Here is a 20907-nt window from a genome sequence, read left to right as displayed (position 1 = left end):
GATTTTTTTAGATTCCTTACAATTTATATCAATATTTTTACTCAACCATGATCCCTTGTCATACTTTTCTGTATTCACTTGTTTATTTGTGAACATAGTACTATCGGGTGTTATTTAATTAGTTTTATATAGACACTAATCTGCATATTCCTTCCAGGTTATGACGATTGTATTCTTGGAATCCAGCTCTCCATATCGCTAGGTTTGCTGTTTGTATGTGCACAGCTTCGCTCTCTATATCTTTATTTGGGATTTGTTTAATTTTCTTCTAGCTGTAGAATATGTCAGCAGATAAGAACCATTCTGCCCATCTAGTCTGCCCAATTTCTGAATACTTTTATTAGTCCCGGGCCTTATCTTATATATCTTGGAGAGCCTTATGTCTTTAATTTCAGACTATGTTCTCCTTTTCTTTTCTTCTTTTAAATTCAGTTTACTGTCCTGCTTTATCCTTTGCCCTTTGCTATGGGACAAGTATTTCAAGTGTTTGGTATTATTATTATTATTATTTTTTTTATTGTTTTGGAAGCAAGCAATAATTCTTTTAATCCAAAGCGTAACTTACATTCACAAAATCAATAGTACCTTTTGTATAAAGTAATAGTTATTTTCTAAGATAATCAGCGGGTCACCAAACCGACTGCTCATTAAAGTAAAAAAAAAAAAAGTTCTAGGTGTTTATGTCAAATAAGCTGTTGGAATCTGCCATCATTGTACCATTTGATCGTGTTCATTGTACAGTTGTATAATTGTAGACTGCCTATTATTTTTATCTATGAGATAAAATTGTGGCAAATATTTATTTTTCCTTATATGATATGAATTGGTCCTTGAGTTTCCAACTTCAGTAATGTCTTGCATTCTGTACTCTTATGATAAGCTATTCTTAAAGTGACAGTCTTTATATAATTTAATATAATTAGAAAAGAGTTGCAGAAAAGTTTAATCTTGCTGTTATAACATTTTAGTGCCAAGTTATTCTATTCTCAACTACAAGTGGTGGTTTAGCAGCTTGCATATACATTATGTTTTTAACCATCATAAGAGACAGGGGCGTTACTAGAAGCCTCAGGGCCCCGGTGCAAGAATCTGCAAAGATGTACAGGCAAGCTATTTGTGGGTACTGGCAAGCTGTTTGTGAACAAAGGTGGCATAGGCAAGCTTTTTGGTGGCGCCGACAAGCATTTGGGGGGCATAGACAGCACAGGCATACTTTTTGGGGTTCACTTACAAGCCATTTAGGGTTGGCACATACAAGCTGTTTGGGGGCTAAGATGGCACTGTGGGACATGTTGCTTTGTGAGGTTTGGGCCCCGGGGACCTCCAGTGGGCTTACACAAGTTTTGACATATGTGTCTAAAAGATTAGTATGCATACCATTTTAAAATCTGACACTTTGCAGCTATCTGTATCTAAATCTGTAAAACGTCTAGTATTATAGAACTGATTTTGCTCAGTTATTTATTATGTGGAAAACAGCCACTTTATTTTAAATAGAGGATGATTTGAAGTCTACGGAAAGACAGCAATCTTTCTAAATTAGCTAAATATTTATGTACTTTAAAATAACTATAGCTAATGTATTAGCACTCTGCATTTATGTCCGCCTTGACCTTGACGAATCATTAAATTTCTATTCAAATATCAGCCAGGGCAAATTCCATTGTGCTACACAAAGCATGAGACATCCATGCTGTGATAATGCAAAGCTGTCAAACTTCTGTTGTAGTATCTTGCTTGTACTTACAAATTTCCATCTTGTAGTGGGGCTAGGCAAATGTCAACTTGTGGAATAAATGTATTCCTCAAGAACGTTTGTATGACAAAGGATGATGTGTGTAGAGCTGGGGGGGCGGTACAGGGCTTCACATCTGGCCCTTTAAGCCCCTTCCTCTGGCACCCAGGCACTTAGTTGGTGGAGGGTTGTTTGCCCAGAGACAAAGCTTTCTGGTTGGAAATTATTCTCGTAGCCCCAACATTTTAGGTGTCTAAGTACACCTATATAAGGTGTAGCAGGAGTTGGGGAGTTATGGGGCTGGTCCCGTTAGTGGGTGGGAAGGAAATCTGGTCACTTACCGCTTTACCTCATGACACTAGCATCACAAGAAGAACACATTGGCACAACAATGGAGGTCTGTGCATAACCAGCGCAGAACTCCATTGATATTTCACCTACCTACCTGCTCCCATGACCCAAAGTTTTCTGGTGGTGACCTGGACACCAGGAGAAGCAACGCATCTCCCAGATTCACCAGACGACACACAGACAGTTTCTGGGAATGCCCCTGGGGCAAGAAACAGATTGAAGCGACCAATTGTGGTAGGATAGTATTTAGAGTAAAATAAGGACAGAGCAGTGTTATGAGTTGGTGGGACTAGCAGAGAACTAGAGGCAGGATCACCTTGGAATACCAGTAACCAGCGTAGGTAACTAGAACTCCTAGAGCATATCCAGAGCTGCATGGACATGTATTTCACATACACCTGTATGTAAACTCCAGAAGTTACTAGGCACATGCATGTGTTTTTATGTGTATTGGTTTTGAAAAATAGAAAGAAAGGCTTATCTTTTCAGCCTGCAAAGCTGAGCATCCAATCTGTTCCTCTGAAAGTGTTATTGTATAAAGCTGATTGTTAAGTATCTATGAACACATTTTGCATTGTTTATGAAGGCCATTCGTCATTTTCTGTTTGAATGTTCAGCACAGCTTGCTCTTTAAACACCTGCTGCTGGACTGCAAGGGTCTTATAAGATATCCATCTGTCTGGTACTGTGTATCATTTTTTGTTCTTCTCTCATTCATCGCCTGAAACATTCTTTGACATTTTTTTTTCTAATGCTAACACAGTCTGTGTGTTTACATAGGAAATATTAGATGACATCAAGTAGATGACCTTCATTTTTGTCATAAATTAGACAGTCTTTGTTTTCCTAACCAGTTATTTAAGCTCAATTTTTTTCTCTCTCCAAAAACTGAATTTGGATTACACCTCCATATATTTTTTTCTAAAGTTACATGTGACCCAAAGTGAAAAATTTATAGGCTCTAACTATATATGATGACTGGTGTATGTCCAGGAGCTATGATGTCATGTTAGTAGTATGTCTGCTGTTCTTGGTGTTTTTATGTATACTGTTTTTTATGTATTTTTTCTTATTTCTGCTTACCTAAATTGGTCCTGAACACAATTTACGGCATAGTCAAAGGACTATTCATCATATGAACATTAATGTAAATGATAGCTGAGCCATCCCTTTAATGTTTGCGGTGTCCCTTTGCTCCCAAACCCCCAAGCTTTTTGCTATCTATGAAATGTGTTCGACCGATGAGATGTATCCCCCCCCCACACACATACTTTCACACTCTTGTGGGTATGTACAGAAGATGCTCCCATAGATTTCACTGGGATCACTTTCCTGCCACTGACTGGCTGCTTCAAGCTTCTACTTACGGCAAGCCTTTTATTTTTATTATTATTATTATTATTATTATTGAAAATCAAAAAATGCATATGAAAGTAGTTTCAAAGTATTTTTCATATGCATTCATTTCAAGGGGGCTACCTGGGACACTGGAACATCTTTTTAAAGTTTATAATTCCTAAAAACTTTGCAGCTTCTAGTTTCTGCACCTGCAGCCCAGCGGGCCTGAAGACCCATGGTATGGTATCTAACAGTCAGTCCAGGTCTGTGAAGGTGGCATTGGTTGGTGTTATATGACCAGAAAACAGTGCCATGATAAAGGGGTCTGGCGATGATAAAGGGGTCTGGCACTTTAAGGCATGTGGCCACCAAATGACATAAGTGCCACAGCCAGCTGGATATGTGCAGTCTCATGTTACATTTTTATTTTCACACTTAACACTGTAGGATCCGATCCAATATGTAAGGGGTGTTATTAGCCAGCAGCTCACTGGGCAGTTTCCCAGTGTGGCAGAAGGCCAGTTCAGGCCTACCATAAAATAGTTAAAACAATTGATTGCCATAAAGCAGATACAGACACCCTACTGTGACAACAAAATACGTTCTGAAAGGACAGCAGAAATCCACCTTACTTTAGTAAAACTCATAAATATTTCAAATGTTAAATGCAAAAGTAAAGTACTTTTAAAATGTATTTGATAGGGGAAAGCACTTTAGAGTATTATCAGCTACAGCATGTCCACCATTATCAGATACACCATTGTGTTTTTATTTATAAGTAATATAGATTCTAATTATAAATTCAAGATGATTGCAAAAAAAACAACACCTAAGATATGTGAACACACAGTACTGAAAGCTTGGAGCATTTCTTTCCAATTCCTATGTGCAAGACAACAGATATAAGGTTTCACTTGTGCTGGCAGAGAATATCTGCTAATACGCAGAACAGAAACCTTGCATAAGGGAACTGTCAGCAGCTGAATAAGTTCTTTCTTTTTTTCTCTGTGTTGTCTTTTGTTAGTTTTTTTTTTATACGTCATTCAAATATAAATGCAGGGTTTAATGCTTGAACATCCATAACCTTGTAAATATGGAGGAGGAAAACATGTGAAATCCGCAGTTACGAGTAACAGGATGAGATTCACATACTGGACACAAGTTAAAAAGAAGGTTATTATAAGACCAACCTGTACACATGGATTACGGAGGCTCTGACTCGGACTCCTCTTATACCCGGCACCGTTCTTGGGGATGGAGTGATGATAGTGATGCAGAAGAAAACATTTCGTTAGTAGCTGGCATATTGCCTTTTGGTTAATATATGATGTTTTGAAAAGTCTTACTAACATTTAAAATAGCATTTGGGAAAATTAAGATATACGTGAAAAATATATGTAGTAACATACATGTATTTGTATAATGCCATTATTAGCAACTTCTATGCAAATGAATTATTATGTTTTAATTTTGTAGATCTACATTAATATGTATTGTAAGTCTGTTGAAAGTAAGGAACTTTTGTACTTAGCTTTAGAAGAAGCTGCTCCTCTAAAGCTGCAGTGAATGCACCTTCTGTAGTCATTTTTGTGCAACCTTTGGCTGCTTGAACCAGCCAATCAGTGACAAGAAAGCTACCCCATTGAAATCACTGCACTGGGGTTTGGTTAGACACCATGGAGCTCTTCTGCAAGCCAGAACTGGAGCTGGCAGTGAGTATAGCATGCATGTGCTTTGGTAAGCAGGACATATGTTCATCCAAGCTTAGTTGCTGGGAGATGGTGAAAGAGGTAAATGCATAGGGGGATATTCTGCTGAATTCCTACAAGTATTTGCAAGGGAGTCAAAACAGTAATTTAAAGGGGGCACTCAGCTATTATATTAATTAATGTGCGTATGATAGCAGGATGTTCCTTTAATAATTTTATTGATTACAAATAAGAAAATCTAGTTGTCTAAAAAAGGCACAGATGGTCAGTACTTACTGTATCCAGTGACGTTTCCTGGCCTAGGCCCACCACGCAAAACTTCGACCTCTCGTTGTCCCGCTGCACAATTACCCATTTACAAGAGAGATCTTTAATCCCCCCAACCAGCCTATTTATGCTATGGACGCTGTGCTGACTCAGCACAGCCTCCCTAGACTTCATTAAAAGGCTATGCGCATTTCTGATATAGCACGCCGGGATATGACGACAGAGGTCAAGTGGACTGGGGGAGCTGCCTTAGGTCAGGCCTAAGGTGGCCCCAAAGGTAACTACAGCACTGACTGTATCCAAAGCATTGTTTACCATTAATATTCTAGGTAGTTAAAAATCGTAATGACTCTCCGAATGTAGCAGATTTTATTAGTTTAGGGTCACTGACTGCAGGTAATTCACTATCTGAATTATCTACACAGACACAGAGGCTCAGTAAATAAAAAGCACTAATTTATTAATGAAAGTCTTTTCTTTGGAAATTACAATACGTGCCTCTCAGAAAAGCTACGTTACATAGAATATGTATCATTCCAACAATCTGCAACACTTAATTCTGGTTAGTTGGACAAGGAGCTGGTCCTGGATAACAGCAGAACATTAAAAAAAATTTGCAAACAAACATGTAGGTATAGATTGTTTTATCATATACAATACTATTTTAAACAGTAAAGATACCTCTACAGTTTATTTACAAAAACTGGCATTTTTAGCACAGTTTAATCTTGCTGCCAGCACTATGTATAGTATTACACAGGCCCAAATCTAATCTCAAGAAGAGTCTGGTTAGCCTGGTATAATGTATGGTAAGATCAGTAAAATTTCTAAACATCAGCATATAGATTAAACTATGCATAACTAAGAACCTCCCAGGCAGACTACGCGGAGCTCTCCTTCTTTTTGTGAGTGGCTTCTCACGGCATGAGGCTGGCCACACATAAGGGCAAGTCTAGCCCCAGACAATATTGAATAGGAGGGAAAGTGGGTAGCGTATTGGCATGATTAATCACCACTATCCCCGCCAAGAGAACTGCCCTGGAGACTGCCCTGAAGACATGAGGAAGCAAATCTTCACCTGGAGACTTTAGGTCAAAGCTCATCTTACAGAAGAAGCTAACTGGGGTTGGCCCTTCTGTACGCATAATGAAACTGGAGGTGAAACCACAACTTTCCTGTAAGCCACCAGAAAACTCCTGTTTCTATAAATAAATACATTAATTTGACAATTCAAGTTTTTTAAAGGTGGCTGTTTTTTTTTAGGGCTAATATTGTCTGAAACACAAAACAATCATTCTTGACTCCAAGATTGCAATCAGATTTCAACTTTAATAAACTTTATACCTTCTCTTAATTCCTATAACATCCTTTCTTGAAGGTGTCTTCAATAGCATCTCCTCCAGAGTAGAGCAGTGATCCTCACATTTTCCATAACTCTCTGCAAAAATTTGGTTAGGCTTTATTCCAGGTAGATAACGTTCACCTTAAGCAAAATGCAAAACACCTTGAACACATGAAAGGTAAGTATACAGATTATAGTAAACTTTAGAGCATATAACAAGTTTTCTTGTACTTGTTTTGTAATGTATCCAAGGAAAGAACATTTACATGTCTTGCTTTTAGTTAAATGTCTACTATGGAAAGTTCTGTTAAGAATAAATGTGCATTTTACATGGTATACGCTGTCAACTCCTTCCTGAAACTCTCACTGACTTCATTAAACTGACAAGCCGTAATTAAGAACTGTGTGTAAACTATCATGATTCTACTAATGGTGTTTTTAGAATAAACTGTAATTACGACTACATTTACATAAGCATTGCACTTTAAAACTGAGTCACGTGCAAGTGATTGACTCTTTGGTTAAGAGAAAATGTACTGATTAAGAATTCCTGTTGCATATTTAGATAAAGATTGTGTAGTTTATTGTGTAGAACAGCACGGATTGTCCTCTTGGAGATGCTTTAACCATGCTTAAAGAGGATGTTAAGTCTAATTGCGTTGTGAAGAATATCTATAGTTTACCTTTATGTACTATCTTCGTGGGATTTAGAGTGTACAAATCAACGAAGAAAGAATATAACAAATAGAAATGTCTACAGTAGGAATGGCTGAAACAGTCCACCAAAAAAAGCTTATGTGCAAAAATGCTGTCCTAGAATGTCTGTGGACACATGTAAATTTCACTAATTGGTAAGATGTGATCTCAGACATGCAAAAATATTTCAACAAGTAGGTGGAACTTCACATATTTTAAGGGAATTTTCTGATGAAACCAAAGTGAAAGCTAGAGATCATGCCCATCTCTTTGAAAGGGTATGTAGATTTCCACTAGACTATTTCATCCCATTTAGTGGCAATTCTATTCTATAACAATGTTGGCTCAGGCTTACTAAACTATATCACAGACTTACTAAATACTCTGCTTAGGCAATGCCTAAGGGCTAAGGTTCTGCATTGTAAATCATGTACATGCATGTGTGTAACGAATAGCTCATTATTCCATATGTTCTTCCTTATTACATATATATATTCATTATATGCATACCTGGGAACTCTCTGTTGCTTTAACCCCTTCATTCCCCTATAGACGTACCGGGACATCCAAAAAACACCTATTAAGAAACCCCTATGGACGTCCCGGTACGTCCAGACCTTCGTGCAGCGTCAGGGACACATCCCTGCCGCTGCACGGGAGACCAGGCTGTCGTTTGACAGCCTGGAGTCCCCACTGACAGCAGAAGCCGGCATTGCCGGCTTTCTGCTGTCCGATCTCCTGTAACAGCTTCCGGCATGAAAGCCGGTAAGCTGTTACACTGTAAACTGCCCGATCGCGCGATCGCGCAGTTTCAAACGCGCGATCGGGCATTCCCTTCCGGGCTGCGTCACCTGCGGGGATATCCTGCCCTCCGATGAGGCACAGAGACGCTGCGATCTCTATGCAGGCCTGTGAGGACCTGCATAGAGATCACAGTGTGATCGGTGCAGGGGGATCGCGGGGAGGGGAGTGAGAAACCATGTCTCTCACTACCCCTCCCGTCCTGAAACAGAAAAGCTGGGAAAAAAAAGTTAATTCATTAAAAAAATAATATTAAATAAATCATTAAAATAATAATATAAATAATACTAAAAAAAATTATAATGTGAGCTGTGATGTCATTGTGACATCACTGGGATGTTCAGGAGGTCCCTAAGAGGACCTCTAACCATTTCTGTGTTATATAATATATATAAAAATATATAAAAAAATACAACAAAAATGTAAAAAAAATGAAAAGAAAAAAAATATATATAAAAAAAATAATAAAAAAACTATTAAAAAACCTTACTTCCCATTGCCCTAGCATAACATCTAGCCAGTATAACCCTCCTGTCCCCGTTCACAACCCCCAAACCCGTTAAGCCATAGGCATAAAAAGTATACAAAATTGTACACCTTATAGTATGCTCCCTGGTACTGGGAAAGTCTGGAAAATCTATATAAATTAGGTATTTCTGAAATCAGGACACCTGAATTGATAAACTTGGAGGGGATTTTCCATCACTTTACCTAATTTTGGATTCAGAGGGAAAATGTAAAAAAAAATAGTTTTTTTTTTTCTAATCTTCGCTAGTTTTTACTAAATTTCTCATTCTAAATTTTCAGCTAATCATCCAACTATGGTATCAAACGAAAGCTCTATCTCTCCTTGAAAAAAAATATATAGTTTACATGGGTACACTATTCACAGGAAAGGAGAATAATCGCTAAACCGACATACCCCAAAAATGGCAAAATTGCTCCGGGCTTTGAGGTACCAAAATCCCCTGGGATTGAAGGGGTTAAATTATATTATATTATTTAAAAAAACAAATCTTATTTATGTTAGCCCAGTCAGTTTCTTTCTGCTCTGGCAGGTGAGTGGGGTTTGGTCATACCCACTCCACAGCTTACTTCTGCCCACTTCCCTCACACCCACTGAGAGGATGTTTGTGGCTAGCCGAGCATATATGTAGCAAGCCGTGCCTTTTTTATCACTTCATTTATGGATAACCCTAGCTTTAGTACATGCAGCTCAATTACATTTTCAAACTAAGGACCTTGCAGTCCTTGGGGACTGGAGTTGTGCACCCCTGTTGTTTATAATTCAGTGCCATTATCCTGGCTGAGTCTTCTGCTTTTTTTCATATTCATTATTGATGGTGATACACTTGTATCCAGTGAGTACCTAATCCTCTGTTTCCCCTGTCTCTCTCATTGAGAGCCTTTTGAATAATTACCAAAATACTAAACATTAAAAAGCTTGTTCGTAAAACATATTTTAATATTTAATTTATGTTGCATATTTACCATATTATGATGATGATGATGATGATGACAGATCTGTTTACTAGATTTACAGGTGCAGATTCGTTATTACCAACCCAATAAAAGACCAAAATCTATAAAATGTCCCATAAAACAGTAGCTTATTAGTTTTTGCCTTTTTACTGCACGTCGAACAAGTTGGATGTAGTATTGTGTGCTGTGCAATTTACTCAGTTCACAATAATCAGAAAAAAAAGTGTACGAAAGAAGTGTAATAACATCTGTCAGGAGCCATTATAGTATTTTTATAGAGCTGTAAATTGTTCTGTGTCTGTAGTGCAGAAGGAATGCGTTTGTTCTTTTTTAACCGATATTGTAGAATATTTCTTAAATACCAGAAAACAGCCTGTTAGACCAAATCAATACAAATACAAAAACGATAATTGCATTAGTGAATATTGTATAATGATTTCAGTCATTAATGAACTTAAAAAAACTTTTTTTTTTGTCTGATTTTTCCTTAACCCATTCCCTTTTTTGTTTACATCTTATAAATTCTAAACTTTTCTTGTGCTGGATAAGTCAATATATAGAAATATTATTTATTTATATTACAAATTATTATTTGTTTGTACATTATGTTGTTCTCAAAATTCAAATTTTTTTCTTTTTTTTTCTTCTTCAGGGAAGATGTCCGAACAGCAAATGTGATTGCTGCTGAAGCTGTGACTTGCCTTGTGATTGACAGAGAGTAAGTTTTTTTTTTTTTTACATTACAGTTTCTGTTTAGTTTAGGGATATTTTAGATAGGAACATCTCTATTTTTAGGGTTAAAAGTGCCATCTCTAACTAGCAATACACATATTCATATGTTTTATTTTTGTTTTACAAAAATGTATTACAATGCAACCACACTTACCTGGGCACCATTATATCCTGCCACAGTGCCTCCATAGTGTTAATGGGCTTGTTAAAATGTGATCTCTGAAATTCTCAACAATTTTATGGAGCACTGGCGCACCAGTGAACTTGATCGGTCAATGAAGCCATCTGCCTCCATTTACACCACAGAGGAACTACCTCCCATCTGGATCTAGAGCTAATCATATAAGGGCCGAATGCACCTTTTAGTGTAATATTATAATTATTTTGAATCTTTCAACTTCTGGTAGGACCCTGTAGATCTAGATGGGTCTAGGCAGCTTTTATATGTCTACAAACACTGGGATTTTTTTTGAAATCCATAGCATCGGGGTCGAAGGGAAGTTCACTTTTTTTTTATATAGCAAGTAATATTCTTAATCCAAATATGTGTTGCATATTCTGAATGTCCCCATTACTGGTAGAAAGATTTCTGAATACCTCTGTAACTGGAAATACATTATTACAGTGGGGAGAATCCCAAATGCCCCAATTACTTATAATGCCCTATGACAGTATACAGAATTCTGAATATCTATATTACTAGGAATGCCTTATTATAGTAGCCAGAATCATTTTCTGGCTAATGTTTGTCTCTATTAAAGGTATTGGCTTATTACAGTGTCCTGGATTAGAGGATCCTGATTTTTCTGTGATAATCATTATATGGTTATTCTGGATATATGTATTAACTTGTAATATCTAACCAGGTATAGCCCAGTTCCAGAATGCCTCATTAACCTGCTATGTGTTATCCCTAAGTGACAGTTCTAAAGTGCATCATTAACCAGCAATATATCACCAGATCTCTAACAAGATGGCTAACCATACCGTTACAGCGTTACAGTACGTAACCAAAGATTCTGCTTTTTTTAATATATTATGAAAAATGACCATCCATGTCAATATTAACCAATTATTCCCTTTAAACCTATTTAGTTGCATACTTTTGAAATGCCGCCCCTGCTGCCCTCCAGAATCTTGATCTTTTAGTAAGCAAAGTCAACAATAAGGGCAGATTCCGTATTGCGGTTTTAGTTTGAAATAACCTTATCAATGATTTGTGTCTAGTGTTGTGTCTAGAAAGAATAGTGTTGATAAGCATGTGCGTTAGTAAGAGAGTGTTAGACTATCTGAAATCTTTACGGAAGTACAAGAGCTGACAAAAACCTTTTGCAATTAAGGTGTTATGGTCAACGTTTGGAATTCACAAAGTTAAAACCCATAATTAGCAAAAGATCAATTTACTTGGAATACATTAAATTGAAAGACAATTAAAGCACAGTCTTTTAATCAGTTAGTGTTTTAACATTTTTGCCGTCAACTTCTAGACATTTGAAAATGTAATGGTAAGTCATCCTGAAAAGCTGCTTTACAGTTGTAGCTAAAAGAAATTCTATGGAATTGGTAACATTAGATTAAATCTGACCTGTCACTTGTAAATGTAGATTATTATATTTTAAAGGGAAAGTCTAGACATCGTATGAACATTAATATACATTATATCTGAGCATCATCTTTATATTACACTTTAATGCATATAATTGCATGCATGTAATAGTAATTCCTTCCAATTTACCTGGTGCTAATTTACATCATAATAAATGGAAAGAGAGAGGCAGATGCCAGGTTGTCTTTATTTAAAAGATAGAGCATAAGGTATTAAAACAATAAAAAAACTGCATATTGTATTTATACTTGTGTGCTTTGATAATTACTTTATCAGCAGAATTATAGAACCTCAAACTCAATGTGGAATAATTGCACTCAGAACAAAACATAATTTCATCCAGTACTTCACTTGGTAACGATCAGCAGAGTCAAGGAAGAATTTTCATTTACTTCACATGATTCGTCTTCTAAAAAATGTTATTCTTGATTGAAAAGACAATTTGCATCTAATCATTTCCGTCTCTCTTGGGTTTTTGGCACAAACGTTTTGGTGTCTTTCAATTTAATTTTCATGTTCTCTCTGTTTGGTGCCATTTGTCATGGAGTCATCATGATAAAGTTAGAACGTTAAATGGAATCAGTCATTAGGAATACATTTTTGTATCTTTCAGTTTTTGGTGGTGTCATGCAGGAGAGCTGCAATTGTAATTTCCCAGCACAGAACAGGACAACATAAATATCAATATTTTTCTTAGGCTGAAATATTCTCCTTTCAAAATTATTGTTCAACTGAAACTGAAAATGCTGGTAGAAATGTGAAGTGTTCTACTTGTTTACATGATCAGGTTCTTGAAATTTTACTGAAAGCTTTTTCACTGTTTCATGACAAATGTAAATCCTATCTATCCGGGGTCTATCCAGGTATGACCAAGAGGCTCCAAGAATCAGAGTAGATTTTTAGGCCTCGTAGCAGTGTGATATCTGGGGAGACAAAGGGGTTTTGGTTTCCTCACTCTACTGCCTTAGTCCTGTCCCTTTTCAAGCCTTTTAAAGGGGTAACTAGCCTCCTTGTCCAACTAGGCTGCTTCCTTTCACCCCTCATCCATTAACAACAGGAGGTAGGGGCCAACTCTGAGAAGTTCCCAGGTATGGGCTAATGTCACCATGATCTGTACCATTGGCATATAGAGCTGCTTACAAGAAACTAGACCCAAGAACTGGATGAACCTTTTATCAGGAATATCATATAAAAATACCCCACTCTTACATGTATAATAGAGTCTCAGAACATATATTTAAAATGTGAACATTTGCTTGTGATTTAGAGAAATCTTAGATACCTAACTGTATTAACAAACCTCAGTGTTTAGTGAATAGGAACTTTGGGTAAATATGTCTGGATATTTGTATTTATGTATCTGTCACTTATGACATGCCCTCTTGCAAAGATATAACTGGCTTCTATTGCATATCTTTCCCCAGAGTTTTCATTTTAGAAAATGATGCGTATCATCTCTGCAAACATTCTGACATTTCCCTTATACTTTGGCAGCATTCATTGAAAATGTAAATTATATTTTTCATTTTTCACCTTTTTCTACAGCTCATTCAAACATCTGATTGGAGGCTTGGATGATGTTTCTAACAAGGCTTATGAAGATGCAGAAGCAAAAGCAAAGTAAGTAATGGGGGAGATGACATTTATAAATTGAACAGTGTCTGTGCTTTTGCTACGAGTACTAGACTGCTATGGAAAATCATCTTGACGTTAATGCCTTAAGACTTGTTGTTTACTGGCTCCCTTAGTATTTAATATCCAAATGCTAATTTCTGAATGGAAACACAGTCCTTGCACGAAACCATCCTTGCACTCCCAGTCATGCCATATCTAATATTTCATGCATTACACCAGAGTATATCTTGTAGACCAACATGTGATATGTTGAGATGAAAAATAAATTGGTTTCCTTATTTCTGTTAATTTGTCATCTTAGTTTGTTGCTTACAGAATTGTAACCATGGGTTGATTAGCTACAATTTAACCCAAATTCCTACTTGGCATGCTTGGTTAAGGACCTGCCAAATGCCACGGCATGGTTTTTCAAATTCTCTGTCCATTCAAAGCCTGTTCTAAGCATATTAGACATTGTGAACATATATAATATCAGGCAGGTAGAACTAAACATGTATTTCTAGTAGTTAATGTTTAATGCAGTACTTCTATGTCTCTAATCTTGTCTGACTTTAAACCAACATACAAAAAGATTCTTGTTATTCTGTTTAGATTTTTCGATAGGGGAAGCACATAGGTTTGTAAGCCAGTGTATAGTATTGTTTTCAGATTGATTCTGTTGAATATGTAAGAAATATTGCAGAACATGGTATATTGGGTGATCAAGGAGCACAGTGTGCCGATACTCCATAGGCCGGTTACGAAAGATCTCTGACCTCCCCCAGCAGCCTATTTACACTAGCTAGTACAACCTCAGTACTACTGTACATCCACAATGTGGGTCTCTTGGAATGGACCGTTTGAATATAATACCCTATGCTGGCCCTCAGTATTATGGATGGCACCCATGGAGCCAGGTACCCCAACTGCCATACATCTTTGGCTACAGGAAGATTTGTAATGTCAGAAGCAATAAACACTGCTTCTCTTCAATTGAAAGGATACATTACTGATTCTGATTTTTTACTGTTTGAATTCACAATGGTTTTGAAGGGATTAACTATTAAAAATCAAATAAAGAAGAAGAAAAAAAAATGGAATAGGGTACTAAAATATCTTAAAAATATTAAATAATATAAAAATAATCGACAGCGTTGCATAATCAAAGTTCCGAGTTTCACATTTAGACATCACTGTAAAAAGGTATTTATCTTAATGAGAACAGGCGGTATGGTCATTAATGATAGACAGAATAACTCTGCTATTGTTCAGAATTAAAGTAGGCTAAGAAGTATATCTTAGATCAACTTTAACTATGCTCTGTTGCATTATTCTTACAATGCTTCCTTTATTTTCTACTTTTCTAAATGTTTCAAGTACTGATATAATTGTAATTGCACTGTGTGTATCACCCACACCCCGCAAGGCTCATCAGCACTTGGAAAAAATCATAATTGGAAACTGATCCGTAAGCGATGCTGTAATTAAGGTGTCAGTATCAACTTGGCTGCCAAAAATAATTATTTTTCTAGCACTAAAAAATGCTCTAAGCAGCAACCTGTAAAAATCTATGATGTTCCCTCTAAACTGTGTGCTGAAACATTTATATATATATATTTTAATATAAAAACTACATTTCTAAATATTTATATTTGAACACCTGGTACTAAGGGTAACCCAGAAAGCTGTATGTTTCTAATACTCTGCTGACATTTCCAGTATTAGTGCGCTTACCGCAGGGCTGTTGCTGAACTCCAGATCCAGTGATTATTGGCTAGAAATCCCATATATTGCTTTGGGCCAAGCAAAAGCTATAATAAACTACAAAGCACAGAGTTTTCTCTGGGACCAAAACCAATAATGCCTATTTCCCATATATATTTTAACGTGAGAATTTTATTATTATCAGGACAGTTACTTTTATAATCTCTTACTATTCTACACTAAATTAGTACTGCCAGCACCATTTTTTCTGTTGGTAATTTTGCCATCCCAGCTCATCACTGATTTTTTGAAGGTTGATTATAATGCTAATTCTATTAAGGGTACAATGGTACACCCCAATAATGAAATGTATTTAATGCATATGATAGCTGAGTTTCACCTTCTAGTTTACAGCATAGAAATAAGTAGAGAGATTAATCAGAACCCTCTGTTTCTGAGCTTCCAATGATTTGCCCTGCAGAAGATGCAATCCATGTATCTTCTGCTCAGCCTTGCTAACACCCAGATACCCTCTGCCAGCCAGCTCTAAAATGCCATCTAACAGGACTAATTATGCTTTATGAAGTACCAACATGGCCTCCTTTGCGAAAGAACTCCCAGGGTTGGCCTTTTCGTAATGCATGATTTAGTTGTCCTGAGGTGAATTCCCCTAAAACTCAATGTTTCCTAATAAAACACCTAGTGATGGAATCACACATTTGGTCCTAAAGGAATCTGTTTTTTATTACTCTGATTATCAAGTAATCCTCTGATTACATTGGTCTTTCTTCAAGAACTATTCTGAGTATTATCTTGAAAAACCACTCTTCCCTGTGATACTTGAGGACTAGCATTCAAGGTCTTTGACGTAATCTGTGCTTATTATAAGAATAGACCTTAGCTACAAAAATATAAATGCACATTCACACCTGGGGGGGTTTCTGTTATTCCTCTAGATATTTGCTAGGCTTTAATACATATGTAGCCAAATATAACTGAAAAATAAATCATTGTAGATCTTTCTTATTGCAAACTGTATCTCAATAAATCGAACGAATGCTACAAATCTTTGAATGAAAGGTATCTCATGGAATACCTAAACATTTTATATGATCTACTGAATTACTTTGTCCTTTAAGCCCATATAAACCCAGACTAAAGTTCTTCAGTTTGGACATTTTACTAGCACTAATAAAAATGTTACTATAGAATTATTCTGATCAAAAATTAAAAAATTTTGAAACTAGGAATGTTTTCTAAGACAATATGTGTAACATACAGTCATTTAAAACAGACTATAATAATTTGCTTATATTGCTGTATAAGTTAGTTTCTTATGTTTATCATTTATTTAAATAAATTAGTAATTTTGATAACTACTAATCATATTTCTGCTGCTTGCAATACGCCAGCCAACAGCTGCATAGATATTCATTTGGATAAAATAATGTCAACATTTTAGTCCTGGTTTCTATGGCAACCCAGCCCACATGACAACAGGAAATAAAACCAATCATTTAAAGGTGTAAGTGAATTCACAATACAATTCCCAAGATTATACACCAGTCAGTGAGAATTTAAGCATTAGACCTTGAGATGTATAAGCAGAGACAGGCAAACAAATGCAAATCATTTTTGAGCTAGATATAGTAAAAAAAATAAAAAATAAAAATAAAAAAAAAGAACATTATCCGTTTTGTTATACGTCTAAATTGTATTGTTTAGTTTCAGAAAATGGGGTCGGATTACATTTTGCAAACAGAGGGTTGGCATTATGGTAGATTTATACTTTTTACCAATGCATCAGTAATTTGTGCAACAATCAGCACATACAAAAAGTACATTTACAAAAACAAAAAATCTCAAAAATGTCAAATATTTGTAGGCAGGTCCAAAATATTCAACAATGGGATTCATTTTTAAGTAAAACGTTACTTGCATGTGAAACCCCCCCGTAAAATATGCATATATAACTTTAATAAACATCGATGCATAGTATGCATGCAGAAATCCTTCAAATACCCATGTTATTAAGTGGCAAGTACTAAGATGTTTCCGTCCTGAGATTTTTATCAATTTATATCTTAGGTTTGCATCTGTTATGGTTAAAATATGTGTGAAAAACAGTATTCACTTTGAATCAAACCATAACAGTAAGCAGCAGAATTATATAAATAGTGCTGCAGGTTAATGTGATCAGCCAGCTTGCTCCAGCAATGAGGCATGACTTCACACAGTTCAGAAGTTCTCATTGTTGGTCCTTAAGTACCCCCAATAATGCATGATTTCAGGACCTTCTCAGTTGAGCATGGGTGGATCAGTTAGCATCTGTCTTTCAGAACATAATTAAAGGACCGCCAATCCTTTTGTACAGAAAGACAGTAAATCTGCACTTGAGAATTATCATAATTCTTGCATGCTTTGTTATCAAGCAGTAGTCCTCCTAGTCCATACTCAGTGTAGCTCCGGCACATGACCTCGTGCCACATGACCTCTGTGTTGAGCATTGGGACATGATGTTATATTTTGGCGCTCAACCTCAGAAGGTGCTTAGGAAGAGGTACTGCAGAGGTTGTGGCAGTTAGGCACAGACCTCTGTAGAGTAAATTTGATGGTTACAAGGAAAATCTCCAAAATTGGCCATTGAGCAGCAGCACACCCAGGACCGGCCCTATAATGGAGCAGACTGGGGCAATTGCCCCAGGCGGCACTTTTGAAGGGGCGGCACTTTGCCGCCCCAAGTGCCGCTTTTTTGTCATCCGATGCGGCTACTGCCGCCGGTTTTAACACAGATGTAAAACCGCCGCCGTTTAATTAGTTAAAAGCTTGCCTGCGTGCAGATCGGTTTGGCTCTTCGTTCCACCCCCTTGAAGATGCGCCGTGACGCTCAAGGGGGAGTTGCCTGTCACCGCGTGACAAGGAGAAGATCTCGAGGGAGAAGAGCACATCAGTGGAAGAAGAAAAAGTAAGTATTTAAAAAAAAATAAAAAAATTGAGGTGATAGACACGGATGGAGTCATGGAGAGACATATTCATGCCCCTGAAGCCGGCACCAAGACCGAACAGGGAGACTCGCCGCAGGACTGCTGAAAGGTAAGTAAAAGGGGGGGTGTTAAGGGTAGATAATAGGGAGGGAGAGGAAGGGTAGATAATGGGGGGGGCGGCAGGGACGGAGGGAGAGGAAGGGTAGATAAGGGGGGGGGCGGCATTTTAAAATTCGCCCCAGGCGGCATTTTGCCTTGGGCCGGCCCTGCACACCAAACAAACCAAGGAGCAAAATTCCCCAGATGTGTTGCCCTGGGTCTAGTAGAACTAGGGCAGACTGTTCCTTTCAACTCAGACATACACATACACTTATGGACAGTGTCAGCACGAAGCAATCCATCCATTTGCAGCTATTCACTGCAGTTGTGATAGTCAAGAGCACTGTGTTCTAGCCTTTGTAAGGATGAAACAGCATGGGAGGGGCTGGCACCTTCTAGTCATGGGGTAGGTAAAGCCAAGTGGTCCTAATGGCCCCTTGTCCCTCCCTGAGGTAATTAACATACACACTGGCACACAGGGGACTTCTTTCTAGCTGCTTGCACACACTGTGCATGGGTTACCATGGGTTCAGGAAACATTGTGTGACAAGACCCCGCCACATTCCTGCTTCCAAGATTAGCCCTAATATAATGCTTAGCAAAGACAAGGAGATAAAATATTCAATTAGGTTACTGAATATACTCTTATTTATTTATTCTTATACCTTTTTGATACACAAAAGTGACAGATCTCACCTTTTACCATGCCTGCACTACAATCTGTAGAATAACTCAAATTGTATCCTGAATCATGTCATTGAATTTAATCTATGACATCTCACCCAATGACTTGTAAAATAAATGACCAATGCCTTTTACTTTATAACCTGATTCCTCTACAAACCTTTACTTGTATTGATTATTTCTTTAATTGCTGTAATTACTCACTTTTTTGGTGAATTCAAACTAATTTACCTGTATAAATGATGCCCTTTTAGCTAGTGTTTTAGTATAGACCAATAATGAAAAGCTATTGAGAAATGTAAGCTTTGATTATGTTTTGTTCTCCAAAGAAAGGCAAGGAAAAAAAAAGGCATTTAACAATTATGGCATTCTTCCAGAAACACAGACCCATAAATGGTAACTTAAATTGTTTGATATGTTTTTACAATTCTAAGCAATATGTTTCAAAATATTTTATTTTGAAATCATTGTATAACTCTACTAGATGGATGAGAAATGTATGATATAGTCAATCTTTTATCGCCATCATGTGGTCATATGAGGAAATACAATTCATGACCTAAAAGCAATAGTATTCAAAAACTAGAAAATATTTTCAGTTTCAGTTTATATAATACAATTAAGGAAACAAAGTGTGCTTGTCTTTAATTTAAACCTAATTACCATACCTATGAACCCCCAGGGTTTAACCCTGTGTCACAGTTTGTGCTCCAGGTCCTAGGTTGAAGGAGAAAATTCTTAGCGCCACACGGTCTAGAACTAACTTCTTCTTATTCTACACTGACTATATATGACCCCCAATTGGTGTTATTGCTATGTGTGTGGTATGATTGATATACCTACTTAAATGCAAGTGACTTAAATAAGTATATATTGCAATAATGCCATGTCAAAGTTTCCATGGGGAAAGGTATTAGAACCATTTGGTTAACACATTTGGTGATTCACTACATAGAACCTTCAATATGGGCTATAAAGGGTTAATAAAAGTCCCAGGGTAAGCTCATTTAGAAAGTTTCCAAGTTTATTAGTGACATACTACCTCACAAATAAATGCTCCTAGAGAACCATTGACATACCTAGTATATCATGGGTTAAAATTAGCAATTCCAAAACTGCCCACATTGGGTCAACAGCCCCTGAGTACCATATTACCTCAAAGCCTCAGTTTATGTTTTAGAGCACATTAAGTGGTCAAAACAGCCACTTACACACAGAGCCGGCCTTAGGCGTTGTGGCGCCCTGTGCGGACTACTCCTCTGGCGCCCCCCTCACTGCCCCTTCAAACTACCCCCCCATGCCCCTCAAACTACCCCTCCCCTCTGCCCCTTCAAACTACCCCCCCTGTCCATTAAAACTACACCCCCCCTGTCCCTTCAAACTACACCCCCCCTGCCCCTTCAAACTACACCCCCCCCCTCTGCCCCTTCAAACTACACCCCCCCCTCTGCCCCTTCAAACTACACCCTTCAAACTACACCCCCCCCCCCACTTACCTTGTTGCCGGAGTCCTGCGGTGAGAGCGGGAGGCATCCGTCTTCTCTCTCTGCCGCGGTGCCGGCATTTCATGTTGAGAGCCGGAATAGTCCGGCGCTCAACATGAGATGCCGGCACAGCGACGGAGTCACGGAGAGTAAGGGGCGCCGAGCGGTTGCCGAGAACTTCACGAGCAACCGCTCGGCGCCCCTGACCGGGACTTAGATTTAAGCATCATTTTTTTTTTAAACTTTATTTAACATGAATGATGTTAAATAAAGTTTTAA

At 37.5% G+C, this 20907-nt stretch overlaps 1 protein-coding gene across 2 annotated transcripts in view; it reads left to right on the top strand.

Moving 5' to 3' along the window:
• Window positions 1-20907, top strand: part of LOC149299019 (cGMP-dependent protein kinase 1-like) — a 409471-nt gene that overhangs the window by 368436 nt on the left and 20128 nt on the right. For both annotated transcript variants that reach the window (XM_089486888.1, XM_089486887.1), the window contains exons 8-9: window positions 10374-10439; window positions 13605-13679. In XM_089486888.1, the coding sequence (XP_089343014.1) occupies window positions 10374-10439; window positions 13605-13679 (141 nt within the window). The remainder of the gene's footprint in view (window positions 1-10373; window positions 10440-13604; window positions 13680-20907) is intronic.

This window comes from Sceloporus occidentalis, unplaced genomic scaffold (assembly GCF_023333645.1).
Source record: "Sceloporus occidentalis isolate IW3139 unplaced genomic scaffold, rSceOcc1.0.p SCAF_30, whole genome shotgun sequence".
NCBI lineage: Eukaryota > Metazoa > Chordata > Lepidosauria > Squamata > Phrynosomatidae > Sceloporus > Sceloporus occidentalis.
The sequence above is the reverse complement of the archived record's forward strand: the minus strand, read 5'-3'. Positions and strand labels throughout refer to the sequence as shown.